The 22,076-nt window shown below is 41.1% G+C and overlaps 1 protein-coding gene and 1 long non-coding RNA gene across 8 annotated transcripts in view; both read right to left on the bottom strand.

Moving 5' to 3' along the window:
* Positions 1-4,794: 4,794 nt before the first annotated feature.
* Positions 4,795-22,076, bottom strand: part of LOC118366079 (Krueppel-like factor 8) — a 121,543-nt gene continuing 104,261 nt past the window's right edge. For all 4 annotated transcript variants that reach the window (XM_052491712.1, XM_052491711.1, XM_052491713.1 and 1 more), the window contains exon 7: positions 4,795-9,197. In XM_052491712.1, coding sequence (XP_052347672.1) covers positions 9,016-9,197 — 182 coding nt within the window. In that variant the 3' untranslated portion in view covers positions 4,795-9,015. The remainder of the gene's footprint in view (positions 9,198-22,076) is intronic.
* On the bottom strand, positions 9,207-22,062 carry LOC127914583 (uncharacterized). 4 transcript variants are annotated; one of them, XR_008088926.1, is made up of 3 exons: positions 21,827-22,062; positions 21,477-21,776; positions 9,207-11,423 (listed from the first exon to the last, which is right to left on the bottom strand). It is a non-coding gene; the product is annotated as an uncharacterized LOC127914583 (long non-coding RNA). The 4 variants fall into 4 exon arrangements; XR_008088924.1 differs by having other exon boundaries at positions 9,207-11,473; positions 21,477-21,676; XR_008088923.1 differs by having other exon boundaries at positions 21,477-21,676.

Below are 22,076 nucleotides of genomic sequence, written 5' to 3'. Positions count from 1 at the left end.
TGTCTGGCAGACTACTGATCACAACAACATAACTACGGACCACAACTACTGAACACCACTCCAGACCACAACCACAAAACTACTGAACCACAACTGCTCACCACACACTACTGACCACAACTACTGAACTACACAAAGCAGTAGGTTAACAGGCAAACTATTGCAACCCCTGTTGGCTGGGCTACTGCCTGTGCCATTAAACCCCTACAACTCATCCAGAACGCACAGCCACAAAACTATTAACCACACAAGACCATGGTGCTTGAACTACACAACTAGGCTCTGATCAGGCCCTACACAACAGAACTACTGAGCACAACTACTGACCACAATTACTGATCACAAAACTATAGACCACTACTGATCACAACTACTGACCAAAACCGAACGACAACTGACCACAACCACACAGCTACTGACAATAAAACTACTAACCACAACAACACAATTACAGACCATAACTACTGACCACAGCTACAAACCATGACTACTGAACACAACTTCTGACCACAGCAACACAACTACTTACCATAGCTACTGACCATAATAAGACAACTACTGTCCACAACTACGGACTAAAAATCTACTGGCCACAACCACACAATTACTGACCACATATTTAATTACCACAGCCATACATCTACTGACCACAAATACTGACCATAACAACACAACTACAGACCACAACGACACAATTACCGACCACAATTACTGACCATAACCACACAACTACTGACCACAACAGAACACACCAACATAACTACTGACCACAACCACACTACTATTGACCACACAACTACTGAACCACACAACTACTGACCACAACAACACAACTACAGACCACAACTCCTGAACACAGATATGGACCACAACCACATAACTAATGACCACAAGTATTCACCACTAGGGCTGTGGCGGTCACATATTTAGTCAGCCGGTGATTGTCAGCCAAGTAACTGTCGGTCTCGTGGTAATTTACCGTTAATTAACATAAACACATTAAGCATCACCTTGCTTCCACACATATCCCACAAGCCACTGATGCAGAACTTTTACTACACGAAGCCTTAGCTTATCCATCACGACTGGACTACCGACATAATCTGCACAAGGTTTTTTTCTTCTGCTTCCAACAGGCCCCTGTCGAGACGTCCCTTGAATGCCCATCTGCTAGCCTGCTAACCGCGGCCCGCTAGCTGTCTAGAGCATATTGGACTTTTAGTTGAAGAGTTATAGGCATAGTGGCCCAATTTCTTGGGCCACTATACCTTTCTATTTGACCAATTGGACTAAACCCCTTTGCTACATGGAAACCTACTACTCCATCAAGACTGGTCTATTCGACGTAACCGAACGAGGAGACTATAACAGACTTCCTCCGTCATGACGTCCCTCTAAGGCCCTTTTGCTAGCTTGCTAGTGTGGGAGCCAGCGGTACATATAGGGACAAACATAATACTGTAGAGCAAAGGTGTACATTAGACCACAAGAGGAAGAGGGTACACTTAGAGTACATTTGCCATTTTGGTAAAAACAGGAAACCAAGAAATAACAGACGTAATGGCCAAAGCCATAAAATGCATAAATGTTTAGGATCAAATGCATTGTCTATTGTAGAGGACAGGAAACCAAAGCAAGGCCATGAGAGCATAGGACAGTTGGACATACCGAGGTCAGAGGGACACACAAAGGAGGGGGTCAGCCAAATGACCAACTGATGGACTATAGACATAGTACATATATTATTTTTAGGACATGAAGATGCTGAAGGAATGTTAGAAGAGACACATAGTCTACGAGTCCTAATAAGGACAGACATACCAAAGAACACACCATGCTGAACATAAGGGGCCCATAGGATAAGATGGGCATGTATTATTTTTGGGACATGAAGAGGTCCTGCCACCATTATAATTTTAATTATAACGTTGTTCAGTCCAACTTCTATGGCTTGTCAAAGGTGATCTGATACCATGTATACTTTTGGAACTATAACCATTTACATGTTTCATAAATAAACATGGGTTTGAATGAGAACAATAGGAATACAGTGGTAGCTTTCAAAATGGTCCAGGTCCAAATTTGAAAAGCTAAGTTTATACTAACTTGAAATTCTCAAAAAAAATCCTTTATAAACTATGAAAGATTTGAATTAGCACAACACAACTCACCAACAGTAACTCTTGATCCGTTCAAGCTAGAGACACCAAACCAATATTCACATGTTCAGACTATCCTAACTTAAAATCTGGTTCAAATTTGATAAATTATAACTGTACACATTTGCATAAATTAGCATAAAACAACTCACCAACAATAACTCTTGAACCGCTCAAGCTAGATACACCAAAGCAACAAACCAACAATGTTCAGGCTATCCTAACATTTGTTCTAACTTTATCAACTATAACTATATATATTTTCATACATTTCCATAAAATAACCCACCAACAGTAACTTTTGAACCATTCAAGCTGGAGACACCAAACCAACGTTCACATGTTCAGGCTATCTAACTTCAACATTATCAACTATAATTATATAAATGAACTATAATTGTAAACATTTGCATAAATTAACATAAAATAACCCACCAACAGTAACTCTTGATCGGTTCAAGGTAGAGACACTAAACCAACATTCACATGTGCCTCTTATCCCAAATTCAAATTCTTAAAAACATTGATCAACTATCACTATAGATTTGCATTCAATATCCCACCAACAGTAAGTCTTCAACCATTCAGGCTATAGGCACCAAACCACCTTTCATATGTTCAGGCTATCCTAACTTAACATTCTGTGAAACTTGCATGAACTGTAACTATTTAAATGTGCAACCATTTGCATACAATAGCCACCAACATTAAGTCTTGAACAGTTCAAGCTAGAGACACCACACCAACTTGTACATGTTAAGGCTATCCTATCCTATCAATCAATGCTTCACAAGATAGCTTTCACACCACACGTTATTCAAGGAAATGTACTTTTCTAGTTTTATACACTCATTATTGTTCATCTTTATAAAGTGTGTCAATCACTTTTGACACAAATTATTCTACAATGTAGAAAATAGTAAAAATAAAGAAAAACCCTGGATGAGTAGGTGTGTTCACCTTCCAACAGGACAACGACCCAAAGCACACAGCCAAGACACAGCCAAGACACAGCCAAGACACAGCCAAGACACAGCCAAGACACAGCCAAGACCACGCAGGACAGGCTTCAGGACAAGTCTCTGAATGTCCTTGAGAGGCAAAACCAGAGCCTGGACAGAAAACCTGATCGAACATTTCTGGAGAGAGACCTGAAAATTGCTGTGCAGCGACGCTCGCCGTCCAACTTGACAGAGCTTGAGAGGATCTGCAGAGAAGAATGGGATAAACTCCACAAATACAGGTGTGCCAAGCTTGTAGCGTCATACCCAAGCAGACTCCGGGCTGTAATTGTTGCCAAAGGTGCTTAATGATGTAAATGTGATCAAAAATGTCTAAAATCCTGTTTTTGCTTTGTCATTATGGCGTAGTATTGTGTGTAGATTTAATACATTTTGGAATAAGGCTGTAACATAAAAACTCAAGCGTTCTGAATACTTTCCAAATGCAGTGTATGCACTTAAATAGTGAACGGAGGACGCTGTTCCCGTGTTTCATTTTTAACATTTTAATATTAGGAAAGTTGAGAAATAAATATAGTAGTCCCAGCCTATAGAAAGCTGATGGGATCCTCCTCTTTTTAAGAGGCCATCACTCTGTTTTCTAACACAATTGCATAGCCTATAGAAATGTTGCGCAACATGAGTTCATGGGCTTTCATGAAGTGTTTGATTAGATTTTCCATGACATTTGCATTGATGTCAGAGTGATTAGAGGGGCAATAGAGTGCTGAGTACCAGGCAGTTAACAAGTTTGGTAGACTATTAAGGACCATCAGCAGCATCAGAGCTTGGAGAAGCCTAATTACCATGACTCATGACTCGTGACCGCCGATGTGCCGGTAATACGGTCACCGCAACAGCCCTAACTGTCAATAGAGTCTCTGAATGTCCGTGAGAGGCAAAGACAGTTAAATAAAGGTTAAATAAAAAAATAAACTGTACGTACCATGATCTTTTCCCAATGATATTCCGTCTATACACACAGCGTATTGATATTCTCACTAATATACCTACTTGGATTGTTATTTCTTGATTTGTTGTTAAGTTACAAAAAAATGTATGTATTGCATTTGCCGAGACATTCTAGTGCACTGTTGGAGCTAGTAACAAAAGCATTTAGCTGCACCTTCATTAACATCTGCAAATCTGTGTATGCGACCAAAATTAGATTTGATACGAATAAAACAAAAACTGAGTGAAAGCTTGAAATGTGCAGTTTAATAAATATTAATGTGCTGTTTAATAAATATTAATGTGCTGTTTAAATCTGTGTACCAATAACATTCGATTTGAAATTAATACACTTAAACGGAGTGAATACTTTAAAATGTGCTGTTTTACATCCTGTTTATTTGTGCAACCGCAGGAACGCCCCGAATTGCGGGCCGCAATCACACACTACTACAAAATTATAAAAAGATTCAGCAGAAAAGGACTAAATGCAATTTCAGGTCAAATAACAACCAAATGTTTATCTTCCAGGACAAATGAGCTAGCAACAACAAGTCCATTAATGTTTCATGTGTGTTTGTCGATGGACAAAATCAACGTGTGAGATGGCGCATGCGGACGTACGCCTTGTGGCTGGTGTCAGCAGCACGTAAAAGTCAACAATAAAGACATTGCATCATCAATCTGAACCAAAAACATTTTATTCTATAAAAGGAGTGGGGTAAATCACAACTGTACAGGGGGAAACTGACTTAATGAAACAACATCTCACAGTATCAAAAAGCTCACGTTTTCCTCACTGATCTTTACACATTTGTTCTGTACAAATACAAAAGAAATAATATTAATGACTTGTATTATTATAACGATAACTGCATTGCACTGAGTAATATAGTACTGGCCCATAAATTACTGCATTCAATAAAAAATACCTAAAATTATGATTTCTTAAGAGTTTTGATTAATGATAAGAAAAAGCACACACACACACACACACACACACACACACACACACACACACACACACACACACAATCAATCAATTTACCCTTACATTATGTGGTGCCGTATTGCAGAAGTGATGGGTGACTAGCGAATAGTGGATAAACGTGCTTGTTCAGATACAGTAAGGAGCAGATGGTCATGAAGTCTTCAGTCGGATGCTGCCAAGTCTGAACCATAGATGCATGTTCTTGGTCAAGAGCATCACTATCGTTGTGTATTGATGTATTACTGGATGGTTTTCTTTGTGGTATATGGAGTACATTAAAAAGGATTCTGATGTTATTTCATATGGATGAGTTGGTGTCTTGTATTGTATATCACTGGCATTGCCATGTCTATGCAATTGAGGTGGGTTTGACCAACGACAACAGATATGACACATGATCAGTTTTTCAGCATTGGGGTGTGTCCACAATTGCATCCTTCTCTCTATATAGTGCACTACTTTTGACCAGAACCCTAAGGTAAATGCACTACATAGAGAATAGGGTGACTTTTGGGATAAGGATATGGTCGAGACGGTTCAGTGCTTGTTGCAGGTCATCATAACTGTTAGGTTAGGGCACCATGTTCACACCGACATGCTCACCAACTTCACAAAAACAAATGCTACTCTCCATGCAACAACAGTGAGCACAACACAAAAGGGACCGATTTTGGGGGATTTTTTTTGTAAAGAAGGAATTTAACTTTTTATACACATTTCATTTGTAAATCCATCCAACAGAGGAGAAAAGAAAATACAAATGATATTTTCACATTGTCTAGTCAGTGTTAAAAATAGAACTCCACCTGTTACATTTATTATGCTTTTTGATTTATATACAGAATGTACACTTCTTATTCTTTTTCATTATTCTTTTTCATAGTCCTTAACATCTAATATGAACAGTTTACAAAACAAAACAAGTTGCAATCAAATGCATATACTCTTCTAGAAAGATGTGCTTAGTATCATTGTTAGGAGTCGAAGCAGAGAATGAGAGAAACTCATAGGAACATTGCATTGCTCTGTGTGGACCAATAAGATCTCTCGCTGCTTCCGGCATGCGCTCAACTCAACTCACACCAAGGCTGGGCTCAGAGTCAGACGAGCATTATCTGCATTTCGTTTTTAAATTGTCAACAGAAAAGGGATGTTAAATTCGCTCGTGTTTTATTTAGCTAGCGTTTGAAATGATTATGGCTGCTGCGACTGCTAGCGAGACAGCCAAGCCATTTGTTTTACATGCCCTCTCTGTATGTATGTCCCACATAGTGCTGAGCGATTAGTACTTTTTGAGGTCGGTTCATTAAATGCACTATGCATTATGTGGGTTAAATGCTGTAATAACACAGGACAAAACAAATAACAAAAGTCCCATGGTGGTAGTGACTGCCCATTACTGTGCATCACTTATATTAACCAACATTTATTCACATCACTTTAATCAAATATTTCAGCTGTTGCGTATATTACATTTGTTTTATTTGATGACTTTACAGCCTGAACTGTTTGACGTAGGAGGGAGTTGTAGTTTTGTATTTGTATTTCATTCCAACTCATCTCTATAGAGCTGCTGCCTGCTGTCTGACAAAATCACTATTTCAGTAGTGCTTCAAAGTAAATAACGCATATTTTATGACTGCTGAATACCAAATATCAAATCACTTAGATCATGTATTTGCAGGTACAGATACCTTGCGAACCAACAGCTGCTCTCTGTATCCTCTCACCATCACGCATTCTCCTGTCCTCTTCCATAGCTGGCGTAAAAGAACACATAGACCAGACAAGTAGATGCGCAATGGATTATGGTCATTGTAGTTATTCACCGCGTTTTATGAGCTAAACTATTTAGAATATTGGCCCTGTTGAAACTACAACTCCCTCCCACATCAAACATTTCAGTCTATATCTGCTTTATTTGTACAGAAACTGTGCAATGAGCTCACTGAAAAAAACGGAACAATGGAATTTAAATAATTGAACTGATGTTGGTCAATTAGTTGTTTGAAAAATGTAAAATAACCGACATTTCAGTTAATCACTCAACACTAGTACCACAGGAGCTGTGCGTTCCAGTGGCAACACGTACTTAGCCACTGGCTTCAGTACAGCCCTTTGGAGCAAGATCTGTGTATGTCCCAGTAGCAAGATGTATGTTGCTACTTACTCCATAACAGCACTTTGGAGTGAGCTCTTTGTATGTTCCACTAGCAAACACATACTTATCCACTGACCCCAGTACAGCGTAAGGAGTGAGGTCTGTGGAAGTTGCATAATCAAGTGAACCCAGAGAGCAGGAGCTAAAAACAGCCAGCTTAAGACATGAAGATCAGTACATTCCTGATCTAGGATCAGTTTTGCCTTTTAGATCATAATGAATGAGATCGTATGGAAAGGGCAGGCCTGATCCTAGATCAAAAATCTTACTCTGTGACTCTGTAAATACAAGCCCTGATCTGAGTCTGGGTAGAAATGCTTGTAACAAAAAAAGAGAGTGCCTCGTGACCTGTCGTCAGGGCGATAAGACCCCGTTTCCTGGGTAACCCTGAAGACCAAAATAAACGCGCGTTTCTAAAACCAGAGTTTCTCAGATTGACTTTGATTCATTAAGGCGCCGACGAGCAAGAGGTAACACTCTGCTGCCCCAAACACACACTTCTAAAATCATCAGTTCTGATTATTTGTTCCACACACACACACACACACACGTCCATACACACGCAAAAACACACACACAAGCTCCCCCTAGATCCCTGCGAGAGTTCCATTTGTAATCTCAAACTTTTTTTCTTATACTTTCACAGCCTCAAACACAATCTAAGGATTTGAAATGGACAAAAAAAGGATGTTATTCTGTTAAGAGCCATTCACTGGCAAAGAGAAGGAGGGAAGGAGAAGAAGGAAAAAATTACTTTTTTAAACAACAAATACTGTTACTGAACAAACAAGTTAAAAATGTGGGGCAAGTGAACATGATTTCATTTCTGATTGAAACGGAGGAAAACAGAATCTTAATAAGAATTCACAGTCTTGTAGCTCCCTGTTTTAGGGGATGAGGGAGTGGAGGGGGGTTGAATTAGATAGAATAGAACAGTTCTACCCCTGCGGACTCTGCTCGGGAAGAATATGGAGGAGAGGACTTTATGCATCTTCAACTGTCTTTAAATTAGCACACGCTTCACTAACGCTCACGCACACACACACACACACACACACACACACACACACACACACACACACACACACACACACACACACACACACACACACACACACACACACACACACACACACACAATGCAGGATCACAGAAGTTGAGAAAGAAAATACAGTAAAGGTATCTACAGTATCTTCCCCTCTGAAGTCAACAAACAAGACAAAAGCCACATATCCTTCCCCGCCCCCTTCACCTCCTCTCCGTTCTCTTCCTCCCTCATCTTCTTCCTCTGAGCTGAGTGTATGGTGTAGGCATCCCTGCATCATTTCAAAGTCTGTTCTCTGTCTCTCTCTAAGTCCAGGATAGGATAGGAAGCCATAGAGGAGGTTGGCGTCATGCCATGGTCACACTGAGTGGGGTGTGAGGGAGAGATGAGAAGGTAAGCATTGTGGTGAGGGTGGCTGTGAAGAGTGGTGGACTCCCCCTTCAGGTGCCAGGCAACCAAATAACAACAATGAACTGCTCTCATCATTTACTTTGCAATCTGCGTTCTCCACCTCTTTCATTTCCTGATCTCCATGATGACCCACAGTTCAAATTAGAGGAAGAGGAGAGAAAAGAGACAGGAACAGGAAGTGACAATTCAGGGTTTAGCCCCTCCCATCTGAGTTTCAGTTGAGTACCGAGGGGGTGGGGGGGGGGGGGGTGGTAGTAGGGGGAAGGGTTTAAAGATCAGGGGCCAGAGGTCATGGTTCACATCATGACGTGGCGTCTCCGGTGCAGGGCTAGGTGGTCGGACCGGGAGAAGGAGCGGTCACAGTCGGTGCAGCGGAAGGGCTTGATGCCCGTGTGTTTACGGAAGTGTCGTGTCAGCTCGTCTGACCGGGCGAACCTCCATGTACAGCCCTCCCATGTACAGTGGTATGGCTTCTCTCCTACAGGGAAGAAGACAGAGTTAGTTGGTTGATTGGTTTAATAGGAAGTACATTCAGTGCATGTAATTGAGAAAAAACGAGGCATCTTCAGATAAGAAGTTATAGTATAGATCTATGCAACGTGCCTATTTTTTTAAATGACTTTTTCCACCTTTATTTAACCAGGTAGGCCAGTTGAGAACAAGTTATCATTCACAACTGTGATCTGGCCAAGATAAAGCATAGCAGTTCAACACATACAACAACACAGAGTTACACATAAACAAACGTACAGTCTTTAATACAGTAGAAAAACATCTTTATACAGTGTGTGCAAATGTAGTAAGATTAGGGAGGTAAAGGCAACAAATAGGCCATAGAGGTGAAATAATTACAATTTATCATTAACACTGTAGTGATAGATGTGCAGACGATGATATGAAGTAGAGATACTGGGGTGCAAAAAGAGCAAGAGGGTAAATAACAATATGGGGATGAGGTAGTTGGTTGTGCCATTTACAGATGGGCTGTGTACAGGTGCAGCGATCGGTAAGATATAAGTCTCCAGCTTCAGTGATTTTTGCAGTTCGTTCCAGTCATTGGCAGCAGAGAACTGGAAGGAAAGGTGGCCTAAGGGGGTGTTAGCTTTGGGGATGACCAGTGAGATGTACCGACTGGAGCGCTTTGCTACGGGTTGGTGTTGCTATGGTGACCAGTGAGTTGAGATAAGGCGGGGCTTTACCTAGCAAAGACTTATAGATGATCTGGAGCTAGTGGGTTTGGCGACGGATATGTAGTGAGGGCCAGCCAGTGAGAGCGTACAGGTCGCAGTGAGAGCATACAGGTCGCAGTGGTGGGTAGTATATGGGTCTTTGGTGACAAAACAGACGGCACTGTGATAGACTGCATACAATTTGCTGAGTAGAGTGTTGGAGGCTATTTTGTACAAGGATATGTTTGGCAGCATGGGTGAAGGAGGCTTTGTTGCGAAATAGGAAGCCGATTCTAGATTTAATTTTGGATTGGAGATGTTTGATATGAGTCTGGAAGGAGAGTTTACAGTCTAACCAGACACCTAGGTATTTGTAGTTGTCCACATATTCTAAGTCAGAACCGTCCAGAGTAGTGATGCTAGTCGGGCAGGCGGGTGTGGGCAGCAATCGGTTGAAGAGCATGCACTTAGTTTTACTAGCATTTAAGAGCAGTTGGCTACAGCAGTGGCTATTCATTGGCTACAGCAGTGTTTCCCAACTCCAGTCGTCGAGAACTCCCAACAGCATAAAAAGTGTGTAGCCTGGGTCAAACATACATCATTGAACTAATTTAGGGCTTGATGATCAGTTGAATCAGGTGTGCTTGTCTGGGCCTGCAATAAAAATGTGTACAGTTGGGGGTACTTGAGGACTGGAGTTGGAAAACACTACGCTCCAGAATGCAGGCCCTGGATCAGTCATGGGCTATAGATGAGTATGTGGGCAGGTCAGGGTGTGTGTTACCCAGTGTTGGGGGTATCGCGTTACAGAACTAACAAGTAACGTAATCTGATACATTTTATGAGCAACAGAGTAAAGTAATGCATTACTTGGGTTATTTTATTACAGTTACTTTGTCAAAAAACGTGTGTGTTACTTTCAGAATCTTATCTCCACCGGGTGTGTTTCCATGATCCGATCTCGACTTGTTTCCTCATTTAGTTCTTGAGCGAGGGGAGAAAGGGTGTTTTGAGAAATATAATGACGGGCTGCTGTCCATAGAAATGTATAGAGGGCGCACCTATGATGTCTATACATCTCTATAGGCTGTGTATGTGAGGTCTCACAGAAAGAACTGGCGGCTCCAGGGAAAGATTTTCAATGAAAGGAGAGGAAATCTGTGTGTGGCTTACAGTATACAGTATACGGCTAATTAAGCAGCGCCACAGATGGAAGGAGAAAGCAGTGATCCAACCTGACTTAGTAAGTAGCCTATCAGATGGAAGGAGAAAGCAGTGATCCAACCTGACTTAGTAAGTAGCCTATCAGATGGAAGGAGAAAGCAGTGATCCAACCTGACTTAGTAAGTAGCCTATCAGATGGAAGGAGAAAGCAGTGATCCAACCTGACTTAGTAAGTAGCCTATCAGATGGAAGGAGAAAGCAGTGATCCAACCTGACTTAGTAAGTAGCCTATCAGATGGAAGGAGAAAGCAGTGATCCAACCTGACTTAGTAAGTAGCCTATCAGATGGAAGGAGAAAGCAGTGATCCAACCTGACTTAGTAAGTAGCCCATCAGATGGAAGGAGAAAGCAGTGATCCAACCTGACTTAGTAAGTAGCCTATCAGATGTAAGGGAATACCCCCTGTATTGGACAAAAATGAATGGCATGTCATTGGCATCGGACAAACCATATACACATTGGCCAATACCACCCAATTCGGCGTTGATTCATCCAAAGTGTATTGCAAATGCCATATGGTAATTGCCAGTTGTAACACTTTAAAAAATTCAACAGGGGGCAAATGCGCTCCACCGGGGTTTTTCATATTGGATATGTAACCCAAATTAATGTCCAAAAGTAAAATTTTGAAAAAATGAAATTTTTTTCAAAAACTTATCACCCCTTAAAAAAGTGCTTTCTGGACCGTTTTTCGAAATTCTTTCGATTTTTTTGTCAATTACACATGTGTAAGAACTGTATGAATATACTTTTGTCCAATTTTATTATCATAATTTTTTAATTTTTTTATATGCGCATAAGGAATATGTTTTGTCCAATTCCAATATGATTTCATAGGAAGTCAAAAGTCAAAAGTCAAAAATGTCAAAATTTTGTAAAAAACTTCACACACCCATAAAAAAGTGCTTTCTGGACCGTTTTTCGAAATTCTTTCGATTTTTTGTCAATTACACATGTGTAAGAACTGTATGAATATACTTTTGTCCAATTTTATTATCATAATTTTTTTAATTTTTTTTATATGCGCATAAGGAATATGTTTTGTCCAATTCCAATATGATTTCATAGGAAGTCAAAAGTCAAAAGTCAAAAATGTCAAAATTTTGTAAAAAACTTCACACACCCATAAAAAGTGCTTTCTGGACCGTTTTTCGAAATTCTTTCGATTTTTGTCAATTACACATGTGTAAGAACTGTATGAATATACTTTTGTCCAATTTTATTATCATAATTTTTTTTTTTTTTTTACATGCGCATAAGGAATATGTTTTGTCCAATTCCAATATGATTTCATAGGAAGTCAAAAGTCAAAAGTCAAAAATGTCAAAATTTTGTAAAAAACTTCACACACCCTTAAAAAAGTGCTTTCTGGACCGTTTTTTGAAATTCTTTCAATTTTTTTGTCAATTACACATGTGTAAGAACTGTATGAATATACTTTTGTCCAATTTTATTATCATATTTTTTTATATATTTTTTTAAATTGTGCATAAGGATTTTTTTGTGGGCCAAATGACGTAAGAAATTTGACATGCTCAAAAATCCTGCAGAAATGCAAAATTGACTGGCCTGATGAACTCGGGATGGCCGGGCAGTGATAGTTGTTCCTTTCCATCACTCGTTGTGTTGACTTCATCATGTCCATTTTGTGATGTTTTTTCACTATATAATCATATTGCAAGTGCACGTGCATTTGCAATATGTTTCAATGTGCATTTACCATATGAAATTTGACCTTGCTCAAAAATGCAAAATTGACTGGTCTGATGAACACAGGATGGCCGAGCAGTGATAGTTGTACATTTCCATCACTCGTTGTGTTGATTTCATCATCTCCGTTAGGTGATGTTTTTACACTATAGAATCATATTGCAAATGCACGTGCATTGTTGTGCAACTGGTAACCCAAAAATAAAAAATGGTTGTAAATGCATTTACCGGTCATTCTGATATTAATGCTCGCTATGGGAACACAGGATGGCCGGGCAGTGATAGTTGTACATTTCCATCACTCGTTGTGTTGATTTCATCATGTCCATTAGGTGATGTTTTTACACTATAGAATCATATTGCAAGTGCGCGCGCATTTGCAATATGTTTCAATGTGCATTTACCATATGAAATTTGACATGCTCAAAAATGCAAAATTGACTGGTCTGATGGACACAGGATGGCCGAGCAGTGATAGTTGTACATTTCCATCACTCGTTGTGTTGATTTCATCATGTCCATTAGGTGATGTTTTTTCACTATAGAATCATATTGCAAGTGCGCGCGCATTTGCAATATGTTTCAATGTGCATTTACCATATGAAATTTGACATGCTCAAAAATGCAAAATTGACTGGTCTGATGAACACAGGATGGCTGAGCAGTGATAGTTGTACATTTCCATCACCTGTTGTGTTGATTTCATCATGTCCATTTGTTTATGTTTTCTCACTTTTGCAAAGTCACTGTGCATTTGCAATATGGTTCAATGGGCAGGTACCATCACGAATTTGTCATGCTATAAAAATCCTGCAGGAATGTGAAATTGACTGGTCTGATGAACACAGGATGGCCGAGCAGTGATAGTTGTACATTTCCATCACTTGTTGTGTTGATTTCATCATGTCCATTAGGTGATGTTTTTTCACTATAGAATCATATTGCAAATGCACGTGCATTGTTGTGCAACTGGTAACCCAAAAATAAAAATATGGTTGTAAATGCATTTACCGGTCATTCTGATATTAATGCTCGCTATGGGAACACAGGATGGCCGGGCAGTGATAGTTGTACATTTCCATCACTCGTTGTGTTGATTTCATCATGTCCATTAGGTGATGTTTTTACACTATAGAATCATATTGCAAGTGCGCGCGCATTTGCAATATGTTTCAATGTGCATTTACCATATGAAATTTGACATGCTCAAAAATGCAAAATTGACTGGTCTGATGGACACAGGATGGCCGAGCAGTGATAGTTGTACATTTCCATCACTCGTTGTATTGATTTCATCATGTCCATTAGGTGATGTTTTTACACTATAGAATCATATTGCAAGTGCGCGCGCATTTGCAATATGTTTCAATGTGCATTTACCATATGAAATTTGACATGCTCAAAAATGCAAAATTGACTGGTCTGATGGACACAGGATGGCCGAGCAGTGATAGTTGTACATTTCCATCACTCGTTGTGTTGATTTCATCATGTCCATTAGGTGATGTTTTTTCACTATAGAATCATATTGCAAGTGCGCGCGCATTTGCAATATGTTTCAATGTGCATTTACCATATGAAATTTGACATGCTCAAAAATGCAAAATTGACTGGTCTGATGAACACAGGATGGCTGAGCAGTGATAGTTGTACATTTCCATCACCTGTTGTGTTGATTTCATCATGTCCATTTGTTTATGTTTTCTCACTTTTGCAAAGTCACTGTGCATTTGCAATATGGTTCAATGGGCAGGTACCATCACGAATTTGTCATGCTATAAAAATCCTGCAGGAATGTGAAATTGACTGGTCTGATGAACACAGGATGGCCGAGCAGTGATAGTTGTACATTTCCATCACTCGTTGTGTTGATTTCATCATGTCCATTTGTTTATGTTTTCTCACTTTTGCAAAGTCACTGTGCATTTGCAATATGGTTCAATGGGCAGGTACCATCACGAATTTGTCATGCTATAAAAATCCTGCAGGAATGTGAAATTGACTGGCCCGATGAACTCGGGATAGCTGGGCAGTGATTCTGGTTCATCTCCATGGCTCGTTAGGGTTGATTTCAGAATGTCACTTTTGGTGATGGTCCCTCTCCGTTTAAACATATTGCTAATGTACAAAAGTCAACTAGCAAGTCAGTGTCCATCAGTCAATTAGATGTCATTTTGACACCAAACTGATACCAATTGACACCAAACCCACTTTTTCCAACTCATTTAGAAGCCAACTATCATATATGTCAGAGCAGGCCCATAATTCACAGCGCCTTTAGTTTAAAACATAATAAAAACGTAAAACACATAGTTACGTTCTAGCTGCGGGTCCAGGTCAGACATTATGTGAAGGCCTATGTGAGGCGACCCCGAATCCCGAGTTTCGGCTCGATAGGTCCTTCGGTGCCCGAGTAAAACCCTAATTGGTGCTGAAAATCCACTTTTTCCATGCCTTGCTATGGGGTCCTTGAATGAGCTATCGGACCGAAACGTTGGGGTCCGTCTCTATGGGCCGAGCCGGTTCCAATGCACCTAGTCTTGTGTCTCTGAGACTTTTCTAAATGTCGCCATTTTCGTAATGGTCAAAATGAATTGAAATCATTGCAAATGTACGAGGCTATTTCTCGGTCCGAGAACCTTCTAGAGCCACCTAAATCACCACGCACTATCGACCCGAGGTCTAGAACAGGTTTCTAAAGTTTCAGAACTCTAGGTCTGACGGTTCTTTTTTAGCTCGAACAAAGCTAACTATTGGAGGCACTGTCTGTCTCTACAACCCCCAATACGTCCCTCCTTCCAAGTTGTGTGTCTGTGTGATTTAGTTTTCCTTTGAAATTTTATGGGAAAAATGACTGATTTACAGTTCATGGGGGTTGCCTAATCACACATATGAAGTTTTGGACAGATCTGACTTTTTTAACCCCTCGAAACAGCCCCTGAGACACCAATTAAGGCACTTCCGGTTGGCACAGGAAGCTATAAGTCAACACATATCCTCACTGGGCTATGCTTTTACAGAATCCTGTGTTTTAAGTCCTTACGTTAAGAATTGACTGATTTACACAGGGTTGAATGCACTATGTCTATCAAACTGCAGGCAGGTAATGGAAAAACACTTTTAGGGTGATTTTAACCACTTCCGGTTGGTCCAGGAAGCCTAGAATCAACACAGGTAGACCTCATACTGGCCTGATGGACTGTTACCAAAGACAGGTTCATACGGCATTCATAACCCATATAGACTTCAGGTTGAATTTAGGGGTGCAGGCAATGTATTCCTATGGGGAGAGAAATCAATGCAAACTATTTGAAGTAAACACCTTCTTTTAACTATTAAGGGTTAATGCCACACGGTCAACGTTAGGCTTGCACGGATCGGAAGGACCTTAGGAACGTACCTGAGGTCGAATTGTGCTTCTCACCCTAACGGTTCTCTCACTGTCACCCAAAAGCAAATGACGTTGTGGGGCAGGCTTCATTTTGGGCCTACTTTTCTAATGGTCGCTGCGCTCAGACCGAGCGAGCTACGGTCAAGCGGGATATCTCGTTGAACTCGGCACGGCCTAGAGATTATGTTTATGCCATTGCCTGCTCTCTGTGTCTTTGAGAACCGCACTTTTCACTCCATCCTTGCTGTGTGTGCGTGTGAGAGCTTTTCTTTGACATCTGTTGGGAGAAATGACTGATTTACAGTTCATGAGGGTTACCTAGTCACACATATGAAGTTTTGAAAAGATCTGACCTTTTTAACCCTTGGAAACTGCCACTGTGACATCATTAAAGGCACTTCCGGTTGGCACAGGAAGCTATAAGTAAACCCATGTCTTGATTGACATAGAAACTTACAGAATCCTGAGTTTTAAGTCCTTACGTTAAGAATTGACTGATTTACACAGGGTTGAATGCACTATGTCTATCAAACTGCAGGCAGGTAATGGAAAAACACTTTTAGGGTGATTTTAACCACTTCCGGTTGGTCCAGGAAGCCTAGAATCAACACAGGTAGACCTCATACTGGCCTGATGGACTGTTACCAAAGACAGGTTCATACGGCATTCATAACCCATATAGACTTCAGGTTGAATTTAGGGGTGCAGGCAATGTATTCCTATGGGGAGAGAAATCAATGCAAACTATTTGAAGTAAACACCTTCTTTTAACTATTAAGGGTTAATGCCACACGGTCAACGTTAGGCTTGCACGGATCGGAAGGACCTTAGGAACGTACCTGAGGTCGAATTGTGCTTCTCACCCTAACGGTTCTCTCACTGTCACCCAAAAGCAAATGACGTTGTGGGGCAGGCTTCATTTTGGGCCTACTTTTCTAATGGTCGCTGCGCTCAGACCGAGCGAGCTACGGTCAAGCGGGATATCTCGTTGAACTCGGCACGGCCTAGAGATTATGTTTATGCCATTGCCTGCTCTCTGTGTCTTTGAGAACCGCACTTTTTCACTCCATCCTTGCTGTGTGTGCGTGTGAGAGCTTTTCTTTGACATCTGTTGGGAGAAATGACTGATTTACAGTTCATGAGGGTTACCTAGTCACACATATGAAGTTTTGAAAAGATCTGACCTTTTTAACCCTTGGAAACTGCCACTGTGACATCATTAAAGGCACTTCCGGTTGGCACAGGAAGCTATAAGTAAACCCATGTCTTGATTGACATAGAAACTTACAGAATCCTGAGTTTTAAGTCCTTACGTTAAGAATTGACTGATTTACACAGGGTTGAATGCACTATGTCTATCAAACTGCAGGCAGGTAATGGAAAAACACTTTTAGGGTGATTTTAACCACTTCCGGTTGGTCCAGGAAGCCTAGAATCAACACAGGTAGACCTCATACTGGCCTGATGGACTGTTACCAAAGACAGGTTCATACGGCATTCATAACCCATATAGACTTCAGGTTGAATTTAGGGGTGCAGGCAATGTATTCCTATGGGGAGAGAAATCAATGCAAACTATTTGAAGTAAACACCTTCTTTTAACTATTAAGGGTTAATGCCACACGGTCAACGTTAGGCTTGCACGGATCGGAAGGACCTTAGGAACGTACCTGAGGTCGAATTGTGCTTCTCACCCTAACGGTTCTCTCACTGTCACCCAAAAGCAAATGACGTTGTGGGGCAGGCTTCATTTTGGGCCTACTTTTCTAATGGTCGCTGCGCTCAGACCGAGCGAGCTACGGTCAAGCGGGATATCTCGTTGAACTCGGCACGGCCTAGAGATTATGTTTATGCCATTGCCTGCTCTCTGTGTCTTTGAGAACCGCACTTTTTCACTCCATCCTTGCTGTGTGTGCGTGTGAGAGCTTTTCTTTGACATCTGTTGGGAGAAATGACTGATTTACAGTTCATGAGGGTTACCTAGTCACACATATGAAGTTTTGAAAAGATCTGACCTTTTTAACCCTTGGAAACTGCCACTGTGACATCATTAAAGGCACTTCCGGTTGGCACAGGAAGCTATAAGTAAACCCATGTCTTGATTGACATAGAAACTTACAGAATCCTGAGTTTTAAGTCCTTACGTTAAGAATTGACTGATTTACACAGGGTTGAATGCACTATGTCTATCAAACTGCAGGCAGGTAATGGAAAAACACTTTTAGGGTGATTTTAACCACTTCCGGTTGGTCCAGGAAGCCTAGAATCAACACAGGTAGACCTCATACTGGCCTGATGGACTGTTACCAAAGACAGGTTCATACGGCATTCATAACCCATATAGACTTCAGGTTGAATTTAGGGGTAAAGGCAATGTATTCCTATGGGGAGAGAAGTCAATGCAAACTCTTTGAAGTAAACACCTTCTTTTAACTATTAAGGGTTAATGCCACACGGTCAAGGTTAGGCTTGCACGGATCGGAAGGACCTTAGGAACGTACCTGAGGTCGAATTGTGCTTCTCACCCTAACGGTTCTCTCACTGTCACCCAAAAGCAAATGACATTGAGGGCCAGGCTTCCTTTTGCGCCTTCTTTTTTTTCAAGGTCGCTGCACTCAGAGCGAGCTACGGTCAAGCGGGGCGTCTCGTTGAACTCTGCACAGCCTGGAGACTATGGTGATGCCATTTTTTGTGTTGATTTCAGAATGCCATTTTGGTGATGGTCCCTCTCCGTTTAAACATATTGCTAATGTACAAAAGTCAACTAGCAAGTCAGTGTCCACCAGTCAATTAGATGTCATTCTGACACCAAACTGATACCAATTGACACCAAACCCACTTTTTCCAACTCATTTAGAAGCCAACTATCACATATGTCAGAGCAGGCCCATAATTCACAGCGCCATTAGTTTAAAACATAATAAAAACGTAAAACACATAGTTACGTTCTAGCTGCGGGTCCAGGTCAGACATTATGTGAAGGCCTATGTGAGGCGACCCCGAATCCCGAGTTTCGGCTCGATAGGTCCTTCGGTGCCCGAGTAAAACCCTAATTGGTGCTGAAAATCCACTTTTTTCCATGCCTTGCTATGGGGTCCTTGAATGAGCTATCGGACCGAAACGTTGGGGTCCGTCTCTATGGGCCGAGCCGGTTCCAATGCACCTAGTCTTGTGTCTCTGAGACTTTTCTAAATGTCACCATTTTCGTAATGGTCAAAATGAATTGAAATCATTGCAAATGTACGAGGCTATTTCTCGGTCCGAGAACCTTCTAGAGCCACCTAACTCACCACGCACTATCGACCCGAGGTCTAGAACAGGTTTCTAAAGTTTCGGAACTCTAGGTCTGACGGTTCTTTTTTAGCTCGAACAAAGCTAACTATTGGAGGCACTGTCTGTCTCTACAAACCCCAATACGTCCCTCCTTCCAAGTTGTGTGTCTGTGTGATTTAGTTTTCCTTTGAAATTTTATGGGAAAAATGACTGATTTACAGTTCATGGGGGTTGCCTAATCACACATATGAAGTTTTGGACAGATCTGACTTTTTTAACCCCTCGAAACAGCCCCTGAGACACCAATTAAGGCACTTCCGGTTGTCACAGGAAGCTATAAGTCAACACATATCCTCACTGGGCTATGCTTTTACAGAATCCTGAGTTTTAAGTCCTTACGTTAAGAATTGACTGATTTACACAGGGTTGAATGCACTATGTCTATCAAACTGCAGGCAGGTAATGGAAAAACACTTTTAGGGTGATTTTAACCACTTCCGGTTGGTCCAGGAAGCTTAGAATCAACACAGGTAGACCTCATACTGGCCTGATGGACTGTTACCAAAGACAGGTTCATACGGCATTCATAACCCATATAGACTTCAGGTTGAATTTAGGGGTAAAGGCAATGTATTCCTATGGGGAGAGAAATCAATGCAAACTTTTTGAAGTAAACACCATCTTTTAACTATTAAGGGTTAATGCCACACTGTCAACGTTAGGCTTGCACGGATCGGAAGGACCTTAGGAACATACCTGAGGTCGAATTGTGCTTCTCACCCTAACGGTTCTCTCACTGTCACCCAAAAGCAAATGACGTTGTGGGGCAGGCTTCATTTTGGGCCTACTTTTCTAATGGTCGCTGCGCTCAGACCGAGCGAGCTACGGTCAAGCGGGATATCTCGTTGAACTCGGCACGGCCTAGACATTATGTTTATGCCATTGCCTGCTCTCTGTGTCTTTAAGAACCACACTTTTTCACTCCATCCTTGCTGTGTGTGCGTGTGAGAGCTTTTCTTTGACATCTGCTGGGAGAAATGACTGATTTACAGTTCACGAGGGTTACCTAGTCACACATATGAAGTTTTGAAAAGATCTGACCTTTTTAACCCATGGAAACTGCCACTGTGACACCATTAAAGGCACTTCCGGTTGGCACAGGAAGCTATAAATAAACTCATATCATGATTGGGGTATGCCTTTACAGAATCCCGAGTTTTAAGTCTTTACGTTAAGAACTGAGTTATTTACGGAGGGTTTAGTGAGTGTGTGTTATTTCAGAAAATCATAGAAAATCACAGAAATCTCGCAGAGCTCCGCAGCACACTTTAAAAAGATTCGTAAGAACAACCTGCAACTGGATCTGTAACCGTTGAAAAAAAAAACACCTATCCGTGAACATCACCAAGGTGTCGTTGTACGATTTCTCTTAAATGACGATAGATAAATGGCTGGTTCTTTTTTATTGACACCGGAGGCTCCTTGACTTTGACGTGAAGTGGAAAAATAATTTCTCTATTTTCATTTTGGACCTTTAATCCCAGATAAATGGCCATAACTCAAAAACCGTTGAGGCCTAGACGCCATCTTGTTCGGGGCCAACTGCCCATTATGCCGCCCCTACGCTCACCGAGTTTCGGCTTCTAAATATTTTCAGTTTTCGAGATAAGGCCCCGTCGTGAATCGTGATGTTTTGTAGCAATAGCCATATGATTGCTTATGCCCTCTTGTGGGAATTTCCGGGACATGGGAAAAATGACATAAATCTTATTATTTTTGTAAACGGAAACCGAATGTCCGACAACGTTCATTTGATGACTTCCTGGTAGGTCCGGCCCTGCCGCTGGCCCGACGCCGTCCGCGAATTTTACAAACGATTTCGGACGTCTAGTAAGGGACCGTACATTTGCAATATGGACTTTCTCACTAACCATACAGGTACTGCCGAATTCTTCCCTTAAGGTATGGAAGGAGAAAGCAGTGATCCAACCTGACTTAGTAAGTAGCCTATCAGATGGAAGGAGAAAGCAGTGATCCAACCTGACTTAGTAAGTAGCCCATCAGATGGAAGGAGAAAGCAGTGATCCAACCTGACTTAGTAAGTAGCCCATCAGATGGAAGGAGAAAGCAGTGATCCAACCTGACTTAGTAAGTAGCCCATCAGATGGAAGGAGAAAGCAGTGATCCAACCTGACTTAGTAAGTAGCCTATCAGATGGAAGGAGAAAGCAGTGATCCAACCTGACTTAGTAAGTAGCCTATCAGATGGAAGGAGAAAGCAGTGATCCAACCTGACTTAGTAAGTAGCCCATCAGATGGAAGGAAAAAGCAGTGATCCAACCTGACTTAGTAAGTAGCCCATCAGATGGAAGGAGAAAGCAGTGATCCAACCTGACTTAGTAAGTAGCCTATCTTTGGTAGAGTACGCAGTTAAACAAACAATGAAATAAACTGTGAGATTGGGATTTTTTCCCATGAAAGCAAAGCAAAGTAATATAACTCGTTACTTACCACACAAAGTAATATTGTAAAGTAACGTTACTTTTGCCAAAAAAAGGTTCAGTTAGTAATATATTACTTTCCCAACACTG

This window comes from Oncorhynchus keta, chromosome 33, assembly GCF_023373465.1.
Source record: "Oncorhynchus keta strain PuntledgeMale-10-30-2019 chromosome 33, Oket_V2, whole genome shotgun sequence".
Lineage (NCBI taxonomy): Eukaryota > Metazoa > Chordata > Actinopteri > Salmoniformes > Salmonidae > Oncorhynchus > Oncorhynchus keta.
The sequence above is the reverse complement of the archived record's forward strand: the minus strand, read 5'-3'. Positions and strand labels throughout refer to the sequence as shown.